Source organism: Scardinius erythrophthalmus (genome assembly GCF_964197995.2).
Source record: "Scardinius erythrophthalmus genome assembly, chromosome: 2".
NCBI lineage: Eukaryota > Metazoa > Chordata > Actinopteri > Cypriniformes > Leuciscidae > Scardinius > Scardinius erythrophthalmus.
Genome location: NC_138222.1, coordinates 55,069,883 through 55,089,712, shown reverse-complemented (window position 1 = coordinate 55,089,712; position 19,830 = coordinate 55,069,883). Strand labels below are relative to the sequence as shown.

Below are 19,830 nucleotides of genomic sequence, written 5' to 3'. Positions count from 1 at the left end.
TTACAGAGCGTCGTGGAGAAAAAGAATAACATCCACAGTGGAAGATTTTAACCCAGTCCTCTCTTCTATCACTCGCGATTTTTCTCTTAATATTCTCCATTATTTGCACATGAGGTGAATCGTTGGTTGCGCCGACGGGAAACCTTCATATGTCAGTGTAATTATAAGATTGTTAAAGTTATGAGGTTATTAAATGTCTTTCTATGTTTGTTTTTCTATCGTCGACGTCAACTTCTCATATTTTTTTTTAATTAATGTCTAAAAATATAAAAAGAAGCATAACCCAAAAAAGGCCCGAGGCCCGGCCCGCATGTGAACTATGACGTGAAAATTGGCCCGAAGCCCGGCCCTAGGGGCGTAAAAAAGTCGGGGCCCGTCGGGCTCGGGCTGAAATGCAGGGCTTTAATATGAAGGCCCTTTTTATTTAGAACGAATTTCAGTGTCGAAACACATATTTCATAAATCCATTCAAACAAAAATGGTCATATTTGAGCAAATTTGACAATGCTTTCAGCTACTAAACTTAGTGTAGTACACCATGTTCTATATAAACCCCTTTATGCCAAAAGATTCTATATAAGGTGAAATGTCTTAAATGACTGCATTATATTTTCATGTTTAGCATGTTTGTTTGTTTTTTCTAGTGATAAAGTAAGCCATTTGATTCATAATATTTAATTAAAATGTAAAAATGAATACAAACAAAATGAATTAATTAAAACTAAATCCATAAAGAACCCTTTAGGGTTCTATATAGAACCTTTTTTCTAAGAGTGATGGGTAGGACATCATCTTTTTTCTAAAATATCATATTGCCACGAGCAATATCACAAGAATTGTATTCATTCTGTATTCCGATAAAAGAGGGGAGTTTTTTTTCTTCTAGTGTCTGGCTTCTTACAGTAGATGTACTCTGATGTAATATAGATCATAAAATGGATCCCAACAATTAAAATTTGGAGGAAAAAAACCCTAAATAAAACCATACTGATTCAAAAGGAAACAATTCTGTTTTAATCCTTTATTTTATCACTTTCATTTCCTGTGGGTATAAAACAGCTAAACATGTAAATCTGGTTTCTCTTTCTTCTCCAACAGCTGACATGATCGCCACCGCAAATCAGTTGACCAATCAAAGACTAGTGTGTGTGTTAGACGCGTGTGCATTAGGAGCAGAGAAGATGGAACTGGTGCTAAACCGAGCATTTCCTTTACGATGATGAAAGCGTTCTGGAGATGGAAGGACACATTGATATAAAAGAAGTTTGTATGATTTTATACCACTGCTGTAAACAGAATCACCCTATATTATTTATTTATTTATTTATTTTATCAACAAACATGTTCTTTAATTTTATTATTGAGTATTCGAGTATGGTTCCATGAGGTTTACTATCCATGGTAATAAAATTTTACCACACAATCTTGTGTTGCACTGGCTTCATTGAGGGATTGACTGTGGTGCCTGATGCTCAAAGGGTCAAGACTTTTTCATTTTCATAAACAATCTCGCCTTTGATTATGACATATCTGATGAGCTCCTGATGGCCCCCAAACTGGTAAACCAGATGTTCCCACCTGCAACAGGGAAGAGAACTCAAATTATAACAACCTCCTTAACAAGTCCCATCAAGCACCAGTCATAATCTGAATCTCAATAACTGATTTCATATATTGAACCATTTTTATGCCTTATTCAAACAACTTATAAACAGTGTTGGGGAAAGTTACCTTTAAAAGTAATGCATTACAATAGTGTTTCTCACTGAAAAAGTAACTAATTGCGATGCTTAGTTACTTTTTATGGGAAAGTAATGTGTTGCGTTACTTTTTCTGAGTTCAATAAAATAACAAAAAAAGTTAAGTAAATGTAAAGGTTCTTTCACACCAAAAGTGAAATGAAAAGAAAATTCAACACTTCAGCAATAAAAACAAAAACATTAAACACAAACGTTTATCTAACACAGACAAATTTCATCTAGTGAAAACTTGGTACTGCAGCCAAACAAAGTCTTACTGAAAGCTCATTTTTTTTAAGTATAAAGCTCAAATTTGGAACACAACTTATTTAGATTTATGGCTTTGATTTTCTTGCAGTTTTAGAGTAAAACGTGTTTTTGAAAATATATATTTCATATAAAATTAAAAATAGTATTTTAGTGCATTTTTCACAACAATAACTGTAAAATTAACTTTTTTAATCTTTTTGCACTTCAGCAATAATCTGCCAAGTGTCGTCTTTGAAAAGAGACCAAACTTAAGTCTGTGATCAAAAGCATTCAAGATTTACGACAGTTTAAGTTGGAAATGTAATTTTCAGGTCTATGCTCAAAAAGTGAATGAATGGATTGTAAATACAGTGTAAATATAATTTAGTATCATAAAATCCCCTAAAAATACAAAATATTATATAAAAAAAACATTATTGAACTAAAATATAGTACATTCATATCATTGGGAATAAAAATCTGTAATTTTTGACCGACACTCGAATAGAGGTCATTTTTGCTTATTAGTTTGGTTGAATTGGATCATCGTAGGTCCGCACCAAAGACATTGGTTAATAAAGTAAAGTAAATTTGTGTTATTTATCATTTAATTACTGCAGGTGTGTGTAATATTCTAAGTTTACTTATCACGTTTTTTGAGGAGGAATAATCATGTTTACACAGCGCACACAACGCCACCGCACTTACGATTTCTCTTAACATCTGGACAGGAGAGCTGTCAGTTAATAAATGGCAAACAAGTAACTGATATTTTAATGTAAATTTGAAAGTAATGTGTTACTTGAACAAAAGTAATCTAATTACATAATTTGCGTTACTTGTAGTTAGTTACCCCCAACTTGTGAACATAAGAATTCAGCAGTTGCCCCTGTAGATCTCTAGCTACTGTATGTGTGTGAGCTAACCGTGGTGCATTGATGATCAAAAGGTCTCCCTGTTTCCCGATTTCGAGCGACCCGTGCGTCTGCGAACGGTTGAGAGCATAGGCTGCGTTTATAGTGCTTGCGGCCAACGCTTCTGGCATAGACATCTTCATCATCACACAGGCCAAGTGCATCACCATAGGCTAATGAACAAACAGACAAAATGGAATTATATGGAGTGGCCAGGTCAAATTTCTACTGCCAACATATGTTCATTAATATGATGTTTGTGTATTATGGTCACCATTGAGCAACAGTAGGCATTGGGGTTGAAGTCACTGCCCAGGGCCACTATGACTCCAGCATCAAGCATATCTCTCGCGCGTGGTGGAGAAAGCCTTAGACAGACACAAGGAGAATCTTATTGCATTGTAGCATTGCAAATTATTTAATTGCATTGATAATTGACTGGACAGAAAAGGAAAGGGAAGGTGAGAACATCAACGTTGTGGTTATTTACCTTAATATATAGGCAGTGGTGGGTAGGAGGACCGCGGATGTTTTAGCTTTTGCCATGGCAGCGATTCCATCATCTGTCACTTCTTCTAAATGACTGATGGCTAAAGCGCCAAGTTCTGCCCCAAGCTGTTCGATTGGAAGACAAAGAGGAGACAAAGATCATGTAAGAACAACACCATTTGAACGGTGTATGCAAGAAACTAGAATTGTGTGAGTGTGCAAACAAAACATACATGTGCCGAGTTCATGGGATGGAGTTCATCGCCATGAAAGTTGATGTTGAGACCCATGTCTTTGCCAGCCTGGAGAATGCAACGCGTAGAGTTCAGATCGAACACACCTTTCTCACAAAACACATCAATGTTGTCCACCTGCAGATCTCCTGAAGCCATTAGCTTTTTTATCTTGGGCAACTGCATGGCCACAATGTCCTGAGTGGCTTCTTCCATAGTTTTACCTCTGGATACACAAAGAAAATATAAGATATGCAAATTAAGAGGTGTTTACACTGCTGTTAAAAAGTTTGGGGTCGTTAAAGGTGCATTAAGCAACTTTTCATGTTAAAAATACCCGTTTTTCTAACCCATACATGCTTAAACAATTGCCTGATGGGCTGAATGAGCCCTTCTATGATCTCTGCGATTGCCTCTATAATCCTGTACAGTAAAATAAATAAGAGGGATTCGGGACGGAATCGACTGGGCGTGACGTCATGCGCGTTCACGCTCACCTGGCTATGTCTGGCAGGTTTGTGTATTCGCCGCCATTATCCGCATCAGCGAAGACAACTCAAGCGACTTTGGCAAAAGTAGAAGATGGATTCAAAGAGACCGGCTTCTAGTTCATCCCAAACCACAACGCAAACTCCACGTAACCGTGTGCACAACTCTGGTTGCAGTTTCGCGTGTCGCCAGAAGAAAACTCAGAGACTTGCGCAATGCACCTTTAAGATTTTTTTTTTTGTTTTTGAAAATCTTGATTACCAAGGCTGAATTGATTTGATCAATAAAAATGATACAATTTATGAAATATCCTTACAATTAAAACTGTTTTAAATTATAATATACTTTTTTTAATAAAATGTACTCCTGTGATGCAAAGCTGAATTTCCAGCACCATTACTCCAGTCTTCAGTGTCACATGATCCTTCAGAAATCATTCTGATATGCTGATTTGCTGCTTAAGAAATATATATTATTATTGTCAATGTTGAAAACAGTTATGCTGCTTAATATTTTTTGATGAATAGAAAGTTTAAAAGAATAGCAGTTATTTAAAACTGAAATATTTTCTAACAAATGTCTTTACTGTCACTTTTGAGAATTATAAATATCTATCTCTGTCTGTCTATCTCTGTCTGTCTATCATCTACAGTATCTGTCTGTCTATCTCTGTCTTTCATCTATCTGTGTCTATGATCTATCTGTCTGTCTGTCTGTCTGTCTATCTAACCTTCAAAATTGGATGAATTTCCCTTTTTTAGTTAATATTATTGTGTGTTTATATCTGAAAAAGTGCATGTATTATAATAGTTTATTCAGAAACCTTAGGATTGGTAAGAATCAATTTGAGGACTACAATAACCTACATGTTAAAAAAATGATCACAAAAAAACTGCTTAGAACAATTTTGTCCATGATAAAATCTTTTTGTAAAGAGTGTGTACTTGGGTACTGCGTGGGCTCCACAGTATGTTGCCGATATCCCGATTGGCAGTGACTTTCTTGCTGAATTGATCACCCTCAGCATCTTGAGTTCGGTGTCCATCTCAAGTCCATATCCACTCTTACACTCCACCAGCGTGGTCCCAGCTCTCATCATGCGCTCCAGACGGCTCTGTAACCCAGCTAATAGATGTTGCTGGGTTGCTGAGCGAGTGTGTGCCACTGTAAAATGAATCCCACCTCCTGCTTCATGCACTTCCATGTATGTGGCACCAGCCAGCTGTACACAGAACAAGATATCTTCTCTTGACACCAAGACTTAAAGACACACAAAATGTAAAGGGAGAGATAGATTGTACTAAATGAAAGCAAACCTTCATGGCAAACTCATGCACTCTGTCTCCAGCCCACACTGGATGTGTGTGTGCATCAACCAGACCTGTAAAATTATGTTAAGATTCATTAACCTATATATATATATATATTTAGGATTTTAAAGGATTTGCCAACAGAAGGGGTCCAACTGTTTATTTTGGGTGGAAGATGTAACACTTACCTGGGAGAACACACATCCCAGAAGCATCCAGAACATTGTCAAACTTTGCTCCTTTGAACTGAGACTCAATGATGTCTACCGATCCAACAGCTTTAATTAGTCCATCACTACACACACACATATAGCTCAATGAGGACATACCATTGACTTAATTTTAAACAATATATATAATGATGCCTTTGCTAACATTAGTTAGTAGTCCTATAGATCTTGTTCATTGTTTGTTCATGTTAGTTCAGTGCATTAACAAATGTTAACAAAAATAACCCAAAGTTATTTTTGTTAACATTTGTTAATGCACTGAACTAACAAAAAAAAAAAAAAGCCTATATAGTGTAGGCTACCTTTAACTAATATAGTTAAAGGTAGCCTACACTATATAGGCTTTTTTTTTGTTCAAAATTAACAAAAATGTAACAGTCAACACACAATCAATTCTTCAATTTTTTTTTTTTTTTTGGTCTTCCCCTGATTTACTATGGTAAGACTATTATAAGTGATTATATTTTAGACCTGGCGGGGTGGTTTTCGCGGGAAATTGCGTACATACGTCAAACGCCCGTACGTGTCTCGTCATATCCTAAACAGAAACGTGTGTTTCCGGCTACTTTGCCGCATATATGGTGTGTAGGCAAATAGGTGTAGGGGTGGCAGCTTCTTATACTGTCTATGGGTGGCAGTTGTCACAACTAGAGAGAAAGGTTGACATGCCAACAGAGGTCCTAATAAAACAAGAATCAAAATGGGCTTTTCAGAGATGGCGAGAACTGAGGAATTTGATCTAGGCCTATTGTAAAAGTGAGGCGGAGATGGCGTTTTTATAACTCAACAGGTAAGGCATTTTGTTGAACAGATTCCCACATGTAGCTCTCTAACAGAGTTCACTGTAAAACATTATCTATTAATAATATTCATCCTCACAGTCACGCAGAGCCGACACAACCATAACAATGTTCTTCCGCGAAATGCATGAAGTTTTGCTTTTTAACCACTAGAGGGCCAAAAGTTACATGTACTTAATAGTAACAAACACTAAAACATTTACTTTAGCTTTACTACGGATCCATTTGACCTTTGTGGATATTTTCTTATTTGTGGACAGTTTTTGACTGCTTAAAGTATTTTGAAATAATTAATCTCTCTTTGAGGGAGCCATGCATGAATCCTATATTTTCAATTCAATTTTCAATGCTTTTTTTTTGTGTTTTATCCTAAACATATATTGACCGTAAGAAATGGCTAATTGTTTATGTTGTACGGAGACAGTTTTGCAAGCGCTTATTTACATGCTGAGTTTACCACGTGCAATGAATAAGAGACAGACCATCAGTAATATAAAGAATTCATCTGACTTACTGTCCAATCACCACACTGCCATTTTCAACGACAGCCAGAGTCTGCATCCCATTCCCGGTGAGATACTTTTCACCATTTCTACAAACCAAGACCACTTGGGTGGCATTCTTGACTAAAAGTCTGAAACTGCTGGAAGACATTGTAGTTTAACTTTGGTGCAAGTGTTTCAGAGCAGAACTCAGTGATGAAAGAGTGGGTAAATATTTAGCAAAGCCAAAATTGGGTAACCTGGCCGAAGGTCGCTAAATTTTCAATGGTCAGTGAGCTCATGTTTAGGTTCCGCCGATTCTGTACAAGGAAAACACGTTATTTTCGTTGTGCTTCTTACTAACTGCACAGTTGATTTATTTAAAATAATAGATGTGTAAATGAGCAATACTGTAAAACATTTTGCGAATGGACTTTTTCAGCATACGCAGTTCGGGTGAATGTGAGCTAAATTGACAAGTTTCAAAATTACCTTGTCTCCAAACTCGTCCGTCACACGGTCTTTAATCGATTCGCCACTCACAAATCTGCTGAAAATGGAACCTATATTTACAAATAACGATAAAACATGGCTCTCTTTCCCTTAGTTAGTTTCTAAAACCTTCACAATGCACAATTATGTTGTTCAACTATTTCCTGCGTAATTTCCCGGAACAAACCTGTCTTAACTTGAATATGTGACCCTGGACCACAAAACCAGTCACATGGGTAATTTTTTTTTAAATTGAGATGTAGGCCTATACATCGTCTGAAATAGGCTTTCCATTGATGTATGGTTTGTTAGGATAGGACAATATTTGGCCGAGATACAACTATTTGAAAATCTGGAATCTGAGTGTGCCAAAAAATCAAAACATTGAGAAAATCGCCATTAAAGTTGTCCATTTATGTTCACGATTGTGCTGCATTCACTCACAAAAATAAATGTTTGATATTTACGGTAGTAAACTTACAAAATATCTTCATGGAACATGATCTTTACTTAATATCCTAATGATTTTGGGCATAAAAGAAAAGCGATAATTTTGACCCATACAATGTATTGTTGTAAAAATATACCCATGCTACTTGTGACTGGTTTTGTGATCCTGGGTCACATATAGCCTACTAGAAACTAGTGGGAACAGAATGATTTTACTCAGAAAGTGGCCACACAGATATTGAAATGAACTATTACAAACATAATCCATAATTTAAACTAAAAAAAACCTTCCTAATTAAAACTGATCATTTAAAAATAGAGTAATTCAAAAATGAAAAGGCTCTTTGATCGGGGTCTTACAGTGAACTTTTAGCATTCATGAACCACTTGACTAATGTAACCTATTACCCAGTGAAACATTCAATGATATTGAAAAAGCAGCAATTAAGGTGGGAAGAGATTCTGTACATCTGCAATTAACTGGATAGTGGGGTTTACCAAACCATACTGTATATGGCATTACATATCAGAGAAGAGTCAGACTCAAAAGTTTTTCCTTCAGAACTACATGCACTTATGAATTGTTGCATTAAGTACGTAGGGTCAATTTTGTTTCACGTTGACTTCAAAATCAGACAAAAATGACAAAAACATACAAAAGTGCACAATTTATTTGTCGTGCCACCAATAAGTTTTACAGTGAAAAATGTCAAACTAACAATTTTACAAAGAAAAAAGAAACAGCTTTACATAAAACTAACACAAATGGCAAATTAACCAATAAATCTTCCAATCCCATTAGAAAAAGAAATCGATTCACTCTTCATTCTCTCATCTCTCCATCTTCTTCCTCTTCTTCTACTCCTCTTATGTACAAAACATTATTACACCTGAAGGGAGAAAAAAAAACAAAAAAAAACATTAGTAGTATAATACAAAATATGCATTTTCTTTTATTGCAGAGTCGTGAACAGTGGTGCCGGTATTACGTCAGAACCCGGAAGAATAATTCACCACTGGTTCCCTCACGATTTTCCTATGGGGTTTTTCAATTGAGTAAAAAAAGTCTGTGGTAAACATATTGACGATGCTTTGATGTTTTGTTCGACAACGTAAACTGCACACACTCACACCCTAAATGTTCTCATAGTCACTTATTAGAAACATACGTTTCGTTTTTTTAATAAACATAACAGCTTAAAAATTTTCATTTTCGATATGGATGCGTGTAATTCATGTTGAAGAACAAAACGTCCAAGTATCGTCAAATACTGTTTACCAATAGTGTTAATTTCATAAAAAAAAAAAAGTATGACGAAAAATGTCAACAACCTTTTTTCCCACGACACCAATGTGATTAAACGATAACTGACTAGATCAACGTGCAATATCATGGACCATAAAAGACGAAACTAAAATGTGGTTAAATAAAAACTATGCCAAAATCTTTGTTTTTGTCATAGAAATAAAAAAGGAGACATAATATTACATGTTTTTAACAAGCCTCTACAAGCTTTCATGCTTGCGGTTGCCAGATGTCAAGAGTTTAAATCCCCCAATCAGAGCTTTTCCCTTAAAAGTATAGCCTACATTTCCTGCCCGGTGTTTTACCTCATTTTTGCAATCTGGCAACCATGCGCGCAAGCTCTCTACACTGCGGAAGAAGTGCGGATGATCTGAAATTGAAATATTCTGTTCAAATGAAACGGTTATTCAGCCAGTCTGTGTTCCTGCGACTAAATCTGCAATCTTTCTTCTCATCCTTCTCCGTGATAAACTAAAAACTCCAAACATCAATCTCGACTACATTGTTTCCAATTGTGGTTGCTGAATAAATGCACTTACACAGCTTCTGTGTGACAACGCAAAGTTGATTTTCAATCCAAAATCTTACCTGATGAGCACCTCGCCAAGATGACCCGCTAATGCTCCATCCACATACTCCTCTGTGTTGGCCAGCTAGATACATCAGAGAGACAGAGCTTAATTAACCCATAAAGAGAAAGACTACTAACAATTAGAGATGCACCGATGTATCGGCTGATTTAAAACCATCGGCTATAGCATGAAAAAGGGAGATATAGATGGCTGATTAATTAACTGCGTTAAGGCACTGAGTTGTATAATCCAACATTTTTCCCTGGGTAAAATAATACTTGGTTAAGTAAGTTTAAATAAGTTTATCCTTCGCACGCATTTAAGTCTTGCCAATTTAAATATTCAAGAGCAAGAAGACACGAAAGAAATGTGTGAAGTTGTGTGTGAACAATGGCGTGCGCCCAGAAAGCAGTGCAATTACTGACTTGGGTTCCCTTTCATTTCGAATTCATATCAAAATGCCTGTCTTGTATCCTTGTAAACACAGCTGATTATGGCTTAAGTGAATGTAACCAGTTGAGAAATAACACCCGTGTGTATCAGTATATTGGATCCATGCAGCTCTTAAAGTGACAGCAGCCTAATATTTTGTTTTAATGTTAATCAAACAAAAGACAAAAAAATGAAAAGAAAATGCTCACTACTCTTGACTAAATAACTTTTGTAACTTTAATAAGAATTAATGTATATTAAATTTATACAATGAAGAGTATTTTACATTTTATTACTTTATTTCTGTACCTGAAAACTACTGTTAGACCTAAAAGCAATGTTTATTTCACATGCATCTTTGTTCTGTTTATGCATTTATGTTGGCCCGTTGAACGTTGAAATGGATCCGATCCATGTTCAATTAGGGCTGTGCAATTAATTGAATTTCGATTTCGGCTCCCAACAATCACCAAAATAGTACAAGAACTTTTTTTTGCAAGAACTCTTATTTTGTCTTGTGTTCTGAATGACACGCGAACGCACACTTCCGCCTCTCCCGAAGCCGTAAACTCTCTCAGCTTGAATGTTTAAACTGATAAGACTTAAAGAAGTGAAAATTATCAATTTTAGTTACGATGCAATACTGGCCCGATTGAGCAAGCGTCAAGTCCGTCATGTAAACGTAAACGCGAGAGTGTAGTTTCAACGCTTGCTTTGTCCAACCCAGAGAGAGAGAGAGAGAGAGAGAGAGACGCAGCACCGCTGAACACTCACGCGGTTTGTGAAATTGCGTTTTTGCGAAAGTTTTAAAATGATAGATTTGATTTTATAATCTGTGTGGATTCATTTAGGCTACTCATACAATCTACATGCCAAAAGTGAATCAATGTTTGTGTGGGAATTTACCGCATTATAAGTGGTAGACCTGCGGGGAAATTAAAATACTTGAAGTATTATCTGTTATATTATTTATTTTAATAGTTCAAAAAGTACAATAAATGTTAAAATTTCAATTTTTTAAGAATTGTTGAAAGGTGTCTTTTTAATAAATGCAACACGTTCCCAAAGTCATGTGAAATAATCGTGTTACCGAATTTTTTCCACTATCACTGTCCGTGATTTCAATACTGACCAAAATAATCCTGATTATGATTTTTTCCATAATCGAGCAGCCCTAAATTCAATAGAAATTATTTTTGACTTTTGCTAAATCATGATCCAAACACTAATCTATTTTAATGACAAAAGTTCTAATAAGAGAGCAAGTGACAAATACCGGTATAGTTGTTTGTTAAAATTGGTATCATCCCCCCAAAAAACCTATCGGTGCATCCCTACTAACTGCTGAACCTCTCTCTGTCAATATAAAATCAGATGTGAGTGGGGGTTTCAATTACACTGGGTATAGTGCATGTGGGGCCACGGTGAGAAGTAGTGACAGCTAAAGATATTGTATGATCAAAAGCATCAATGACCAATGCATTCATTAACGGTCTGTTATATTGAGACTTACCTGCATGTTCATGTAGCCGTCCACCGACACCAGGTAGCCCTTGTACTCCATCCCCCACTTCAGCTTCACCATCACAGGCTTTCCTGTGAGACCGTTCAGAAAGGGCTTGGGGTTCAACGGCAAACTCTGCAGAAAAGGCCAAAGTTCAGTGTCAGATATAAAAATACACCATCATGTAATTTTTAACCTCCAAATTCCAATGGGAAATCTTTCATAATATTCCAACCTAAGCCAGGACGAACGGAGTATCATATAAGACTAGGGTAGAATGCTTATGCTGGATATCACAATAACAATTATGATTGTTAGTATGTACATTCCTATAACTGTCCAATAGAAAGATATATAAAAAAATGCAACTTGGGTTCAGGTGAAGATTAAAGTTTATATTAGAAATGTATTCTCAAGAGGATAAGAAGGCACTATGCTTTAAAGTCTTACAGTATTCTTGAATTATCATAGGTTATCTAGTACAGATACAAGCTATCTACTGAGAGCAAATGATTAGGTTGTGACAAGGCAAGTGGAAAATATTGATAATAAGAGATAAATGTTCCAACATTGATAATGACTGAAAACAACGTCCAATCTACGTCCCAGATGCTAACACGCAACCGCATTGTCCGCTCATTCCTGAATGAAAACCACCTCGCTTCTCGAAACAAAACTTCACATATTGAGCCAAAAGAAAGAGATGCTGGTGTACTTACCATGACTGTACTGCTAAAGTAGTTTTGCAGAAGAAAAATTGTTTATTCAAATAGCATAAGCTAGTGAAGCACACTCGCACGCCTTGCCGCCGAGAGAGGGAAGGACTGCGAGCGAACTTTGACCGCGCGGCGGGAGAGAAGAGCGCGTTCGCCCACAGCGCCACTCGCAGGACTGGCGTGCAACAACGCCATGGAATGACGTCTGAAATGATATAAAATGCATTACAATTTTGTGTAGGCTAATTGGTTACGTTCATTTCTCAGTATTCAGAACACGTTTTTAAAGCTCTGTTAGAAGACTGCCAGCACCACAGCAGTGTCTGTGAATCATTTTACCATTTTATTTGATTTACAATGCATTCATTAAGTTTTCAAGCAGAACTCTATATAACGGTTAGATTTATGTTTAAAAAAAAAAAAAAAACAGTAAATCTAAATCGCTCAGCACTGCTGTCCTTTATTTGCACAGCAATTCTGCATCACAAATAAATAAATAAAAGTTGCTTTATCTTCTGAAGGCTTGTCCAGCTTCTTTTTTTTTTTTTTTTTTTTGCATTTTCATTACCATTTATTGAAATGTCATGTAAACTTGGCAGACATGACATGCCAAGAGATTCTTCAGTTGTATCACTATAGATAGATAGATAGATAGATAGATAGATAGATAGATAGATAGATAGATAGATAGATAGATAGATAGATCATTATGATCTATCTATCTATCTATCTATCTATCTATCTATCTATCTATCTATCTATCTATCTATCTATCTATCTATCTATATGTATATATGTATATATGTATGTATATATGTGTGTGTGTGTTGTGTACTTTGTGAATGAATCAAAGCTTAAAAGCTGCCTGAAAGCCAACAGTAGCCTTGCGGATTAGAGCGGAAATCTTTTGCAGATCCGCATTCCAGACAATATTTTTTTTTCAATATTTCAAAAAGTGACCTGTCTTTCATCCTGTATTATACCTTCCTGTTGACCAATCTTAAGGCTTTTCCGCCTTGATCAAATAAATATGCAATCTTTTCTTTTCCTGTCAGCTGATTTCACATGATTTAGATCTCAAAATATCCCTAATGCTTTGATTTCATGGAATTTCTAACACAATTCGGAACCAATCCGAATGAGATCAAAGAAGAGTCATCCAGGAATTTTCAGAGAATCAAAAAAGAATCTTTGATCAACTGAAAAATAGAACAGTAAGAAACGGTCTCATCATAGAATGTGGAATAAAACAGTGTTGTTTATGTGAAACAGTGTTGTTTATGTGAGAATGTTGAATGAAATTGTTTTTTATGTCATCATAGAATGTTGAATGAAAGTGTTTTTTTTAATAAAATGCTGAATTACATGTATATTCTTTATTAATTTACTTTTGCTATAAAAATATGATCATTTAAATGTGTATAACCTCAACATATATTTTTCTACAGTGCATTGCTGTGTTAAATGACTGCTACAGGCTACTTTTTATTTCAAAAATAAATCTGAACATTATAACATCACCTATATTTAATTACATTGATAACAGCGACTTACAGAAGAAGAACCAATCATTCATCAAAGAGCCACAATGCCAAGTTTATTAGACAACTAGGTTAAGAATCCATCTAGAAGAGAATAAATGCAGTTTCTGTGTGTGTGCGCGTGTGTGCGCGCGCGTGTGCGTGCGCGTGTGTGCGTGTGTGTGTGTGTGTGTGTGTGTGTGTGTGTGTGTGTGTGTAAGAGAAAATAATTGTGTAAATGTGAAAATAATTATTTTAAAAAATGACACAAAAAAAACTTAACTGAGAAATTCATATGAAAAAAGGCACGTGTGTTAGGGTTAAGCCAAGAAGAGACTAAATGTAATAAATGTGTTATAGACAGAATTAGCCTTATTAATAAGTCAATGGAAAGTGTCTTTGAGAAAGCGAGAGCACATCCCGCAAGAGCTGACGTTGAATGACTCATGCCAGGAATGCTCCATTATATCGAGAAAAATGCTGGCAGAAGGGGCGTGGCCTCTGTTCTTCAAAGGTCCTGTCACTCACAGCAGGGGCTCCAGATTCCAGCTCAGGTGTTTCAGAGCAAAACACGCGCCACGAGCAGCGCGAGCGGACAGCTGTCACCGGCGACAGATGTGACTCAGATTATTTGAGGTTACACTCCAATGGCGCTGTCGCGCGAGACTTCTGTCCTTCTTCAGGTGAATAGTTTCTGTTTGTCATGGGGGCAGCTCACCTCGGCTCAGCGTTTGCGCACCTGGCCAACCCACGCCAGTGAAGTCGTGCTCCTACATGCAATCTGAAAGGCTCTGGAGCGGAATCAGGTTCCCGTGGGTATTGTGGATTAAAACCCTCGCGGGGTTTGATAATTTGTGGATTAATTATTAATATGGAGCTGCCAGGGAGATGCATGCTATTCGCAGCGCTCGTGATGAGCGTTCCTCACCCTGCGTGTTCAGGTCAGTGTTTTATGCATGTGAACTATTCACCCGCACGTGCGATCAAAACAAGTTGGCTTGCTAAACATGCGTGGTGTCTGAGTGACGAACTGATTGATATGGAGAGATGGGGATGATTTGAATATGCAAAACAAACCAAACTTTGCATGCGCATACACACCCAACAAGATCTCGCTGAATCCAGCCAATTTGCATTCAGATTGATGCACGCTAAAAGTGCGTTTAATTTGTCAGGGTGATACATTTTATTTTAAAGCATTGTGTAGCCTATATGTTTAGGAATTATTCATTTTGGAAATTATACAATGACTATTAAACGTCTGCTAAATTATTAAATAGTCAATATAACCTATAAAGGTTATAACAATGTAGCCTAATCATATGTAGCATATCCTTATGTCCTTTCTGTGTGTATATGTATCTATATGTATATATATACACTGTAAAAGATTATATGCTTAAGTTATGACAACATGTTTTTACATTGATTTAACTCACCAAAATAAGTTAAGCAACTTTCTAAAATAAATTATACAAGATTCAAGTAATTTTTTTAACTCATTTTAATGTAATTTAAGTTTAAATGACTTAAACATCCAAGTTGATTCTTCTTAAATTTAAGGCAGCATCTTTTTTTGTCCCCTTTTACCTTTTTTTTTCATTTATATAATGTACTTGTAACCTGTTTAATAAAAATCATTAAAAAAAAACCCTATAAGGTCATTTTCGGGCGCAGTCTGTCCATGTCAATCTCGTGCCGCGGAAATTGTAATTTTGTTCCATTAAAACAGTGATCTAAACACCGTATATCTAAAAACACCACAAACATTGATTGTGAAATGTAAATCTATAATAAAGTCTTGTCGACATTCCGCCTCAGACTGAGTGAGTAGTGTGTTTTTTTGTTATGGTTACTTCCACAAGTGCGCAAACGTGACTTTCTGTTCAATACCGATACAAATCTGACTTGTAATCTGTCTTTATCAGTCCTGAAACCTTGTTGAAACCCATATATGCTAGTATGAAAAAAAACCTACTAGACATTGACATTGAATCTGATTAGGGATGAACTTAAACAGTAATCGACGTAATCGATTACGTCGACACGTGCCTTAAAGGGATAGTTCACCCAAAAATTCAAAAAGATATTTTAAGAATGTTGGTAACCAGACAGTTGACGGCACCATTTACATATTTTTTTCCTACTATGGAAGTGAATGGGGTCCATCAGCTGTCTGGTTACCAACATTCTTAAAATATCTTCTTTTGTGTTCAACAGAAGAAAGAAACTCATAGAGGTTTGAAACAACTTGAGCGTGAGTAAATGACAAATATTTTCATTTTTTTGGGGTGAACTTTCCCTTTAATGAATGTCATTGCATTATTTGAAATCTATCAAAGTGATCTGCTATATATAGGCTATATATATATGCTTATATATTATGCTTATTATGCTATATAACTTTTCTTAAAACTAAACACCTTGGACATTTTTTGCAGTTACTTTGTTTGTATCCCCCACACCCCACCACTTGCGTGTCATAACATTTTGTTACATTCTGGCAATTTGTCTGTGTAATGTTGTACTGTATTTTATATTTTTGTTGTTGTTTAAATGTACCAGGATGTGAGAATCGGGTGTGTAATCCTCGCATGGGGAACCTGGCAGTCGGGCGTCCTGTACAGACAATTTCTCAGTGTGGCTCAACCTCTCCAGAGCGCTACTGTAACTACAAAATGGGTAGTTGTGTGTTGCAGTGCGAGGTGTGTGATGCTTCAGTAACGCATCGTGCGCACCCACCCGCCTCCATGACAGACTCGCCCTTCAAACACCCGGCGACCTGGTGGCAGTCCTCTCAGGAGACTGCCGTTGAAACTCTTCAGCTGGATTTAGAGGTGGAATTTTACTTCACCCATCTCATTATCATATTCCGGTCGCCACGCCCTGCTGCCATGGCAATCGAGCGCTCGCAGGACTTCGGGCGCACGTGGAGCGCTCTTATGCTGTATGCACACAACTGCAGTGAAGTGTTCAACCTGGAGGATGGACACCGCTGCACTCAGAAATACTCCACAGCATCGCCTTGCAGCAATGGAGAGGTGAGAGAGTGCACACAGAATCTCACATTTCAAAGCAGATGCGTTTGCGTGATGCATTTTCGGGAGAATAATGGTGGTGATGATCAGTAGGCATCATTCATTGTCTCTGTCCGGTCAAAAAAAGTCACTGTTTGGATTTAAATAGGCAAATGCATAAGAGTCTATGACTGGATCATTATTGCAGTGATTATTATGTTTCTAGCATGTTATATGTTTGGCAACAGTTCTTCTAACTTAATTGATGGAATGTGTAGCTTTTCATTTTTGAAACAACCATGTAGGAAGACTCATCAATTGATGCACCTTTTGATGGATAAAAATGATGTGATGTTGTTTCCATTAAGAGGTGCTTCAATTTTTGGTCAAGATCTTGTACTGACAATGCAAGAGTCCAGCACTGTAAAGTCTCCTCCAGCACATCCCAATGACTTTCAGTGAGTTTAAGGTCTGGACTCAGAGGTGCAGATTCATGTGTGAAAATTACTCTTCATGTTCCTTCCCAACCATTCTTTCACAATTTGAGCCTGATGAATCTTGACATTGTCATGCTGGAATATGGCCATGATGTGTCTTCCTACATGGTTGTTTAAGAAATGAAAAGCTACACACTCCATCAGTTAGAGTTAGAAGAACTGTTGCCAAACATATAACATGCTAGAAACATAATAATAACTTCAATATAATTGTCACGTTCTGGGTTTTGTTTCTTGTTCTTGGTTCTCGTCTTGTCATGTGATTCCCTGTTTGTCATGTGATCCTGCCATGTGTCTTGTCATTGGTTAATCGTCTGATTATTATTCACAGGTGGTCCTTGTCTTGTCGTTAGTCTTGTGTATTTAAGCCCTCATGTTTGCCCTGTGTCTTTGTCTAGTATTGAATGTTTCTAGTTGTGTTTATGCCTTGTCCAGGTTCTTGTTTTGAGTTACCAGTTTACAGTCTTTGTTTGATTTTGTTTATTATTATTATTAAAGTTGCATTTGGGTTCGCTCCATCTTGCCTCCAGAGGATTCAATCGTTACAATAATGATCCAATCATAGACTCTTAAGCATTTGCCTGTTTATATCCAAACAACGACTACTGCTGCTTTTTTTGGCCGGGCAGTGTATAAATATCATGTTACATACATATGATTATCAAAGTATCATGGCATTAGCTTCTGTAGATCCCCTTCATTGTAATAATTCATGTGTACACTGGTTTACTATTATTATTATTTAATGTGATTTAATCAACCTGACTGCATTAGGTTACGTCAGGGGTTCCCAAATGTTGTGTGTGTGTGAGCAGGTAATTTACCGTGCTCTGTCGCCCTGGGACAAACTGGATCCATACAACATTGATGCCCGATCCCACCTCGGCATCACTAACATACGGCTGCGTCTACTTCAACCGCAGTCCTGCCCCTGCCAGAGTAAACTTCTTGATGCCAACATGCCTCCTGCCCACTATGCCATCTATGACCTTATCTTAAAGGGAGGCTGTTTGTGCCACGGGCATGCAGACCAGTGTGTGCCTGCTGGTGACCAACAGATCTCACACGCTCCTAGCAAACACATGGTAAGTGTACAGTTGTTTTTTTAGGTCTGTACATACTAGCTTACACAGTCTTCTCTCATTTTAGTACTGGCATCTCACACCAGAATTTGTTCTCTCATTTTAGTTAAATCATGGCCTAGAATTAAGACGACTTATTAATTTGTTCCCTCATTTAAATAAATCATGGCCACTTTGAACTATGTAATAAACCCAGACTCAAAGTCAGGTTAGGACCCATTTTGCAGAAGAGTTTAATGAACAAATGCAAAACAGTAGGTGCAAACGTGATCAGCAAGGCAGGCAGTGGTTGAAAAATAGGTAAACAGTCCAACTGGCGATCAAGTTAGAAACAGTTATCCAAAAACAGGCTGAAGATCATAACATGAGGCAAGTCAATGGCACATTGGAGAAACGCTCTCTAAGGGAGGTGAAAAGTCCCTTTCATGGAAAGTCTGTTCACAGTGATTTTTCTCAGATAATCTAAAATCAGTCATGGCATCTATTGTTAGTGATGCTCCTCAAACCTGTGATCCACACACTAAATTACTGACAGATCACAGAAACCGTCTTTTCACTGCTTTCACCACTTTTATTCCATCTGCCATACATGATCTAATTATGAAGTCTAACGCTGCACACTGTCAGCTTGACCCTGCACCGACTGCTTTACTTAAAATGTGTGTTTCTGATATTTCACCCATCATAACCAGTTTGTTAAATTGTAGTTTAGTATCTGCTATTGTCCCTGCGGCATTAAAAATTGTTGCGGTCACACCCATCCTTAAGATATCTGGCCTGGATCATCTTATGAACAATTACAAGCCAATCTCTAATCTCAAATATGATTATACTTGACTGTAATTGGTCTATTTGAACCATTTACATCTGAATTTCGCCCATCTCACAGTACTGAAACGGCTCTTATTCATGCGTGTGGTTAGTGATATCCTTCTTTCTATGGATTCTGGGTTTACAAACATCCTAATTATCCCTGATCTAAGTTCAACGTTTGATACCATCTGTCATGATATTCTCATTTCCTGTCTTTCTGCTATTGGAATCGGTGGATCTGCTTTATCCTGGTTCATTTCTTATCTCACTGATTGAAAGTATTGTCAAGGGTATAAGTCCACCACAACTCCACTGATACAGGGTGTTCCACAGGGCTCAGTCCTTGGTCCGTTACTTTTTATCATCTACATGCAACCACTTGATATCATACACAAGTATGGACTTTCATTATTATGCTGATGACATCCAAATCCATCTTACCACCTCCTCTCATATTTCATCTCTGCCTGACTCACTGTCTGCAAGTATTAGAG

The 19,830-nt window shown here is 37.0% G+C and overlaps 4 protein-coding genes across 5 annotated transcripts in view; 2 read left to right on the top strand and 2 right to left on the bottom strand.

Moving 5' to 3' along the window:
• Positions 1-1,474, top strand: part of LOC308687303 (RPA-related protein RADX) — an 11,181-nt gene extending 9,707 nt beyond the window's left edge. Inside the window, exon 15 of the mRNA XM_081359729.1 lies at positions 1,099-1,474. Within this exon, the coding sequence (XP_081215855.1) occupies positions 1,099-1,220 (122 nt within the window). The 3' untranslated portion in view covers positions 1,221-1,474. The remainder of the gene's footprint in view (positions 1-1,098) is intronic.
• Positions 1,016-7,610, bottom strand: amdhd1 (amidohydrolase domain containing 1). Its single transcript, XM_081359732.1, has 10 exons — positions 7,428-7,610; positions 6,968-7,255; positions 5,612-5,718; positions 5,430-5,494; positions 5,058-5,335; positions 3,625-3,850; positions 3,393-3,517; positions 3,177-3,270; positions 2,915-3,075; positions 1,016-1,578 (listed from the first exon to the last, which is right to left on the bottom strand). The coding sequence occupies exons 2-10, from the start codon at positions 7,105-7,107 to the stop codon at positions 1,473-1,475; spliced, it is 1,302 nt and encodes a 433-aa protein (XP_081215858.1). The 5' UTR covers positions 7,108-7,255; positions 7,428-7,610; the 3' UTR covers positions 1,016-1,472.
• ntn4 (netrin 4) overlaps positions 6,256-19,830 on the top strand; it is a 27,793-nt gene continuing 14,218 nt past the window's right edge. Inside the window, exons 1-3 of one of the 2 annotated variants that reach the window (XM_081359731.1) lie at positions 6,256-6,443; positions 16,493-16,968; positions 18,257-18,526. In XM_081359731.1, the coding sequence (XP_081215857.1) occupies positions 16,522-16,968; positions 18,257-18,526 (717 nt within the window). In that variant the 5' untranslated portion in view covers positions 6,256-6,443; positions 16,493-16,521. Of the gene's footprint in view, positions 6,444-14,430; positions 14,869-16,492; positions 16,969-18,256; positions 18,527-19,830 lie in introns of those variants that run through there. The other variant, XM_081359730.1, reaches the window with a different exon arrangement.
• Positions 8,531-12,576, bottom strand: snrpf (small nuclear ribonucleoprotein polypeptide F). Its single transcript, XM_081359733.1, has 4 exons — positions 12,411-12,576; positions 11,701-11,826; positions 9,772-9,836; positions 8,531-8,767 (listed from the first exon to the last, which is right to left on the bottom strand). The coding sequence occupies exons 1-4, from the start codon at positions 12,411-12,413 to the stop codon at positions 8,701-8,703; spliced, it is 261 nt and encodes an 86-aa protein (XP_081215859.1). The 5' UTR covers positions 12,414-12,576; the 3' UTR covers positions 8,531-8,700.

What these genes read in the sequence shown, in the direction of transcription:
- amdhd1 (XM_081359732.1), bottom strand. Translation starts at nt 7,107, where the DNA reads ATGTCTTCCAGCAGTTTCAGACTTTTAGTCAAGAATGCCACCCAAGTG. An exon ending in ATCCCATGAACTCGGCACAT is followed by an intron (nt 3,518 to 3,624) that starts GTATGTTTTGTT and finishes CCAATCGAACAG; the next exon opens with CTTGGGGCAGAACTTGGCGC. An exon ending in ATGCCTACTGTTGCTCAATG is followed by an intron (nt 3,076 to 3,176) that starts GTGACCATAATA and finishes TTTGTTCATTAG; the next exon opens with CCTATGGTGATGCACTTGGC.
- snrpf (XM_081359733.1), bottom strand. An exon ending in ACGGCTACATGAACATGCAG is followed by an intron (nt 9,837 to 11,700) that starts GTAAGTCTCAAT and finishes TGATGTATCTAG; the next exon opens with CTGGCCAACACAGAGGAGTA. An exon ending in CTTGGCGAGGTGCTCATCAG is followed by an intron (nt 8,768 to 9,771) that starts GTAAGATTTTGG and finishes TTCTCCCTTCAG; the next exon opens with GTGTAATAATGTTTTGTACA.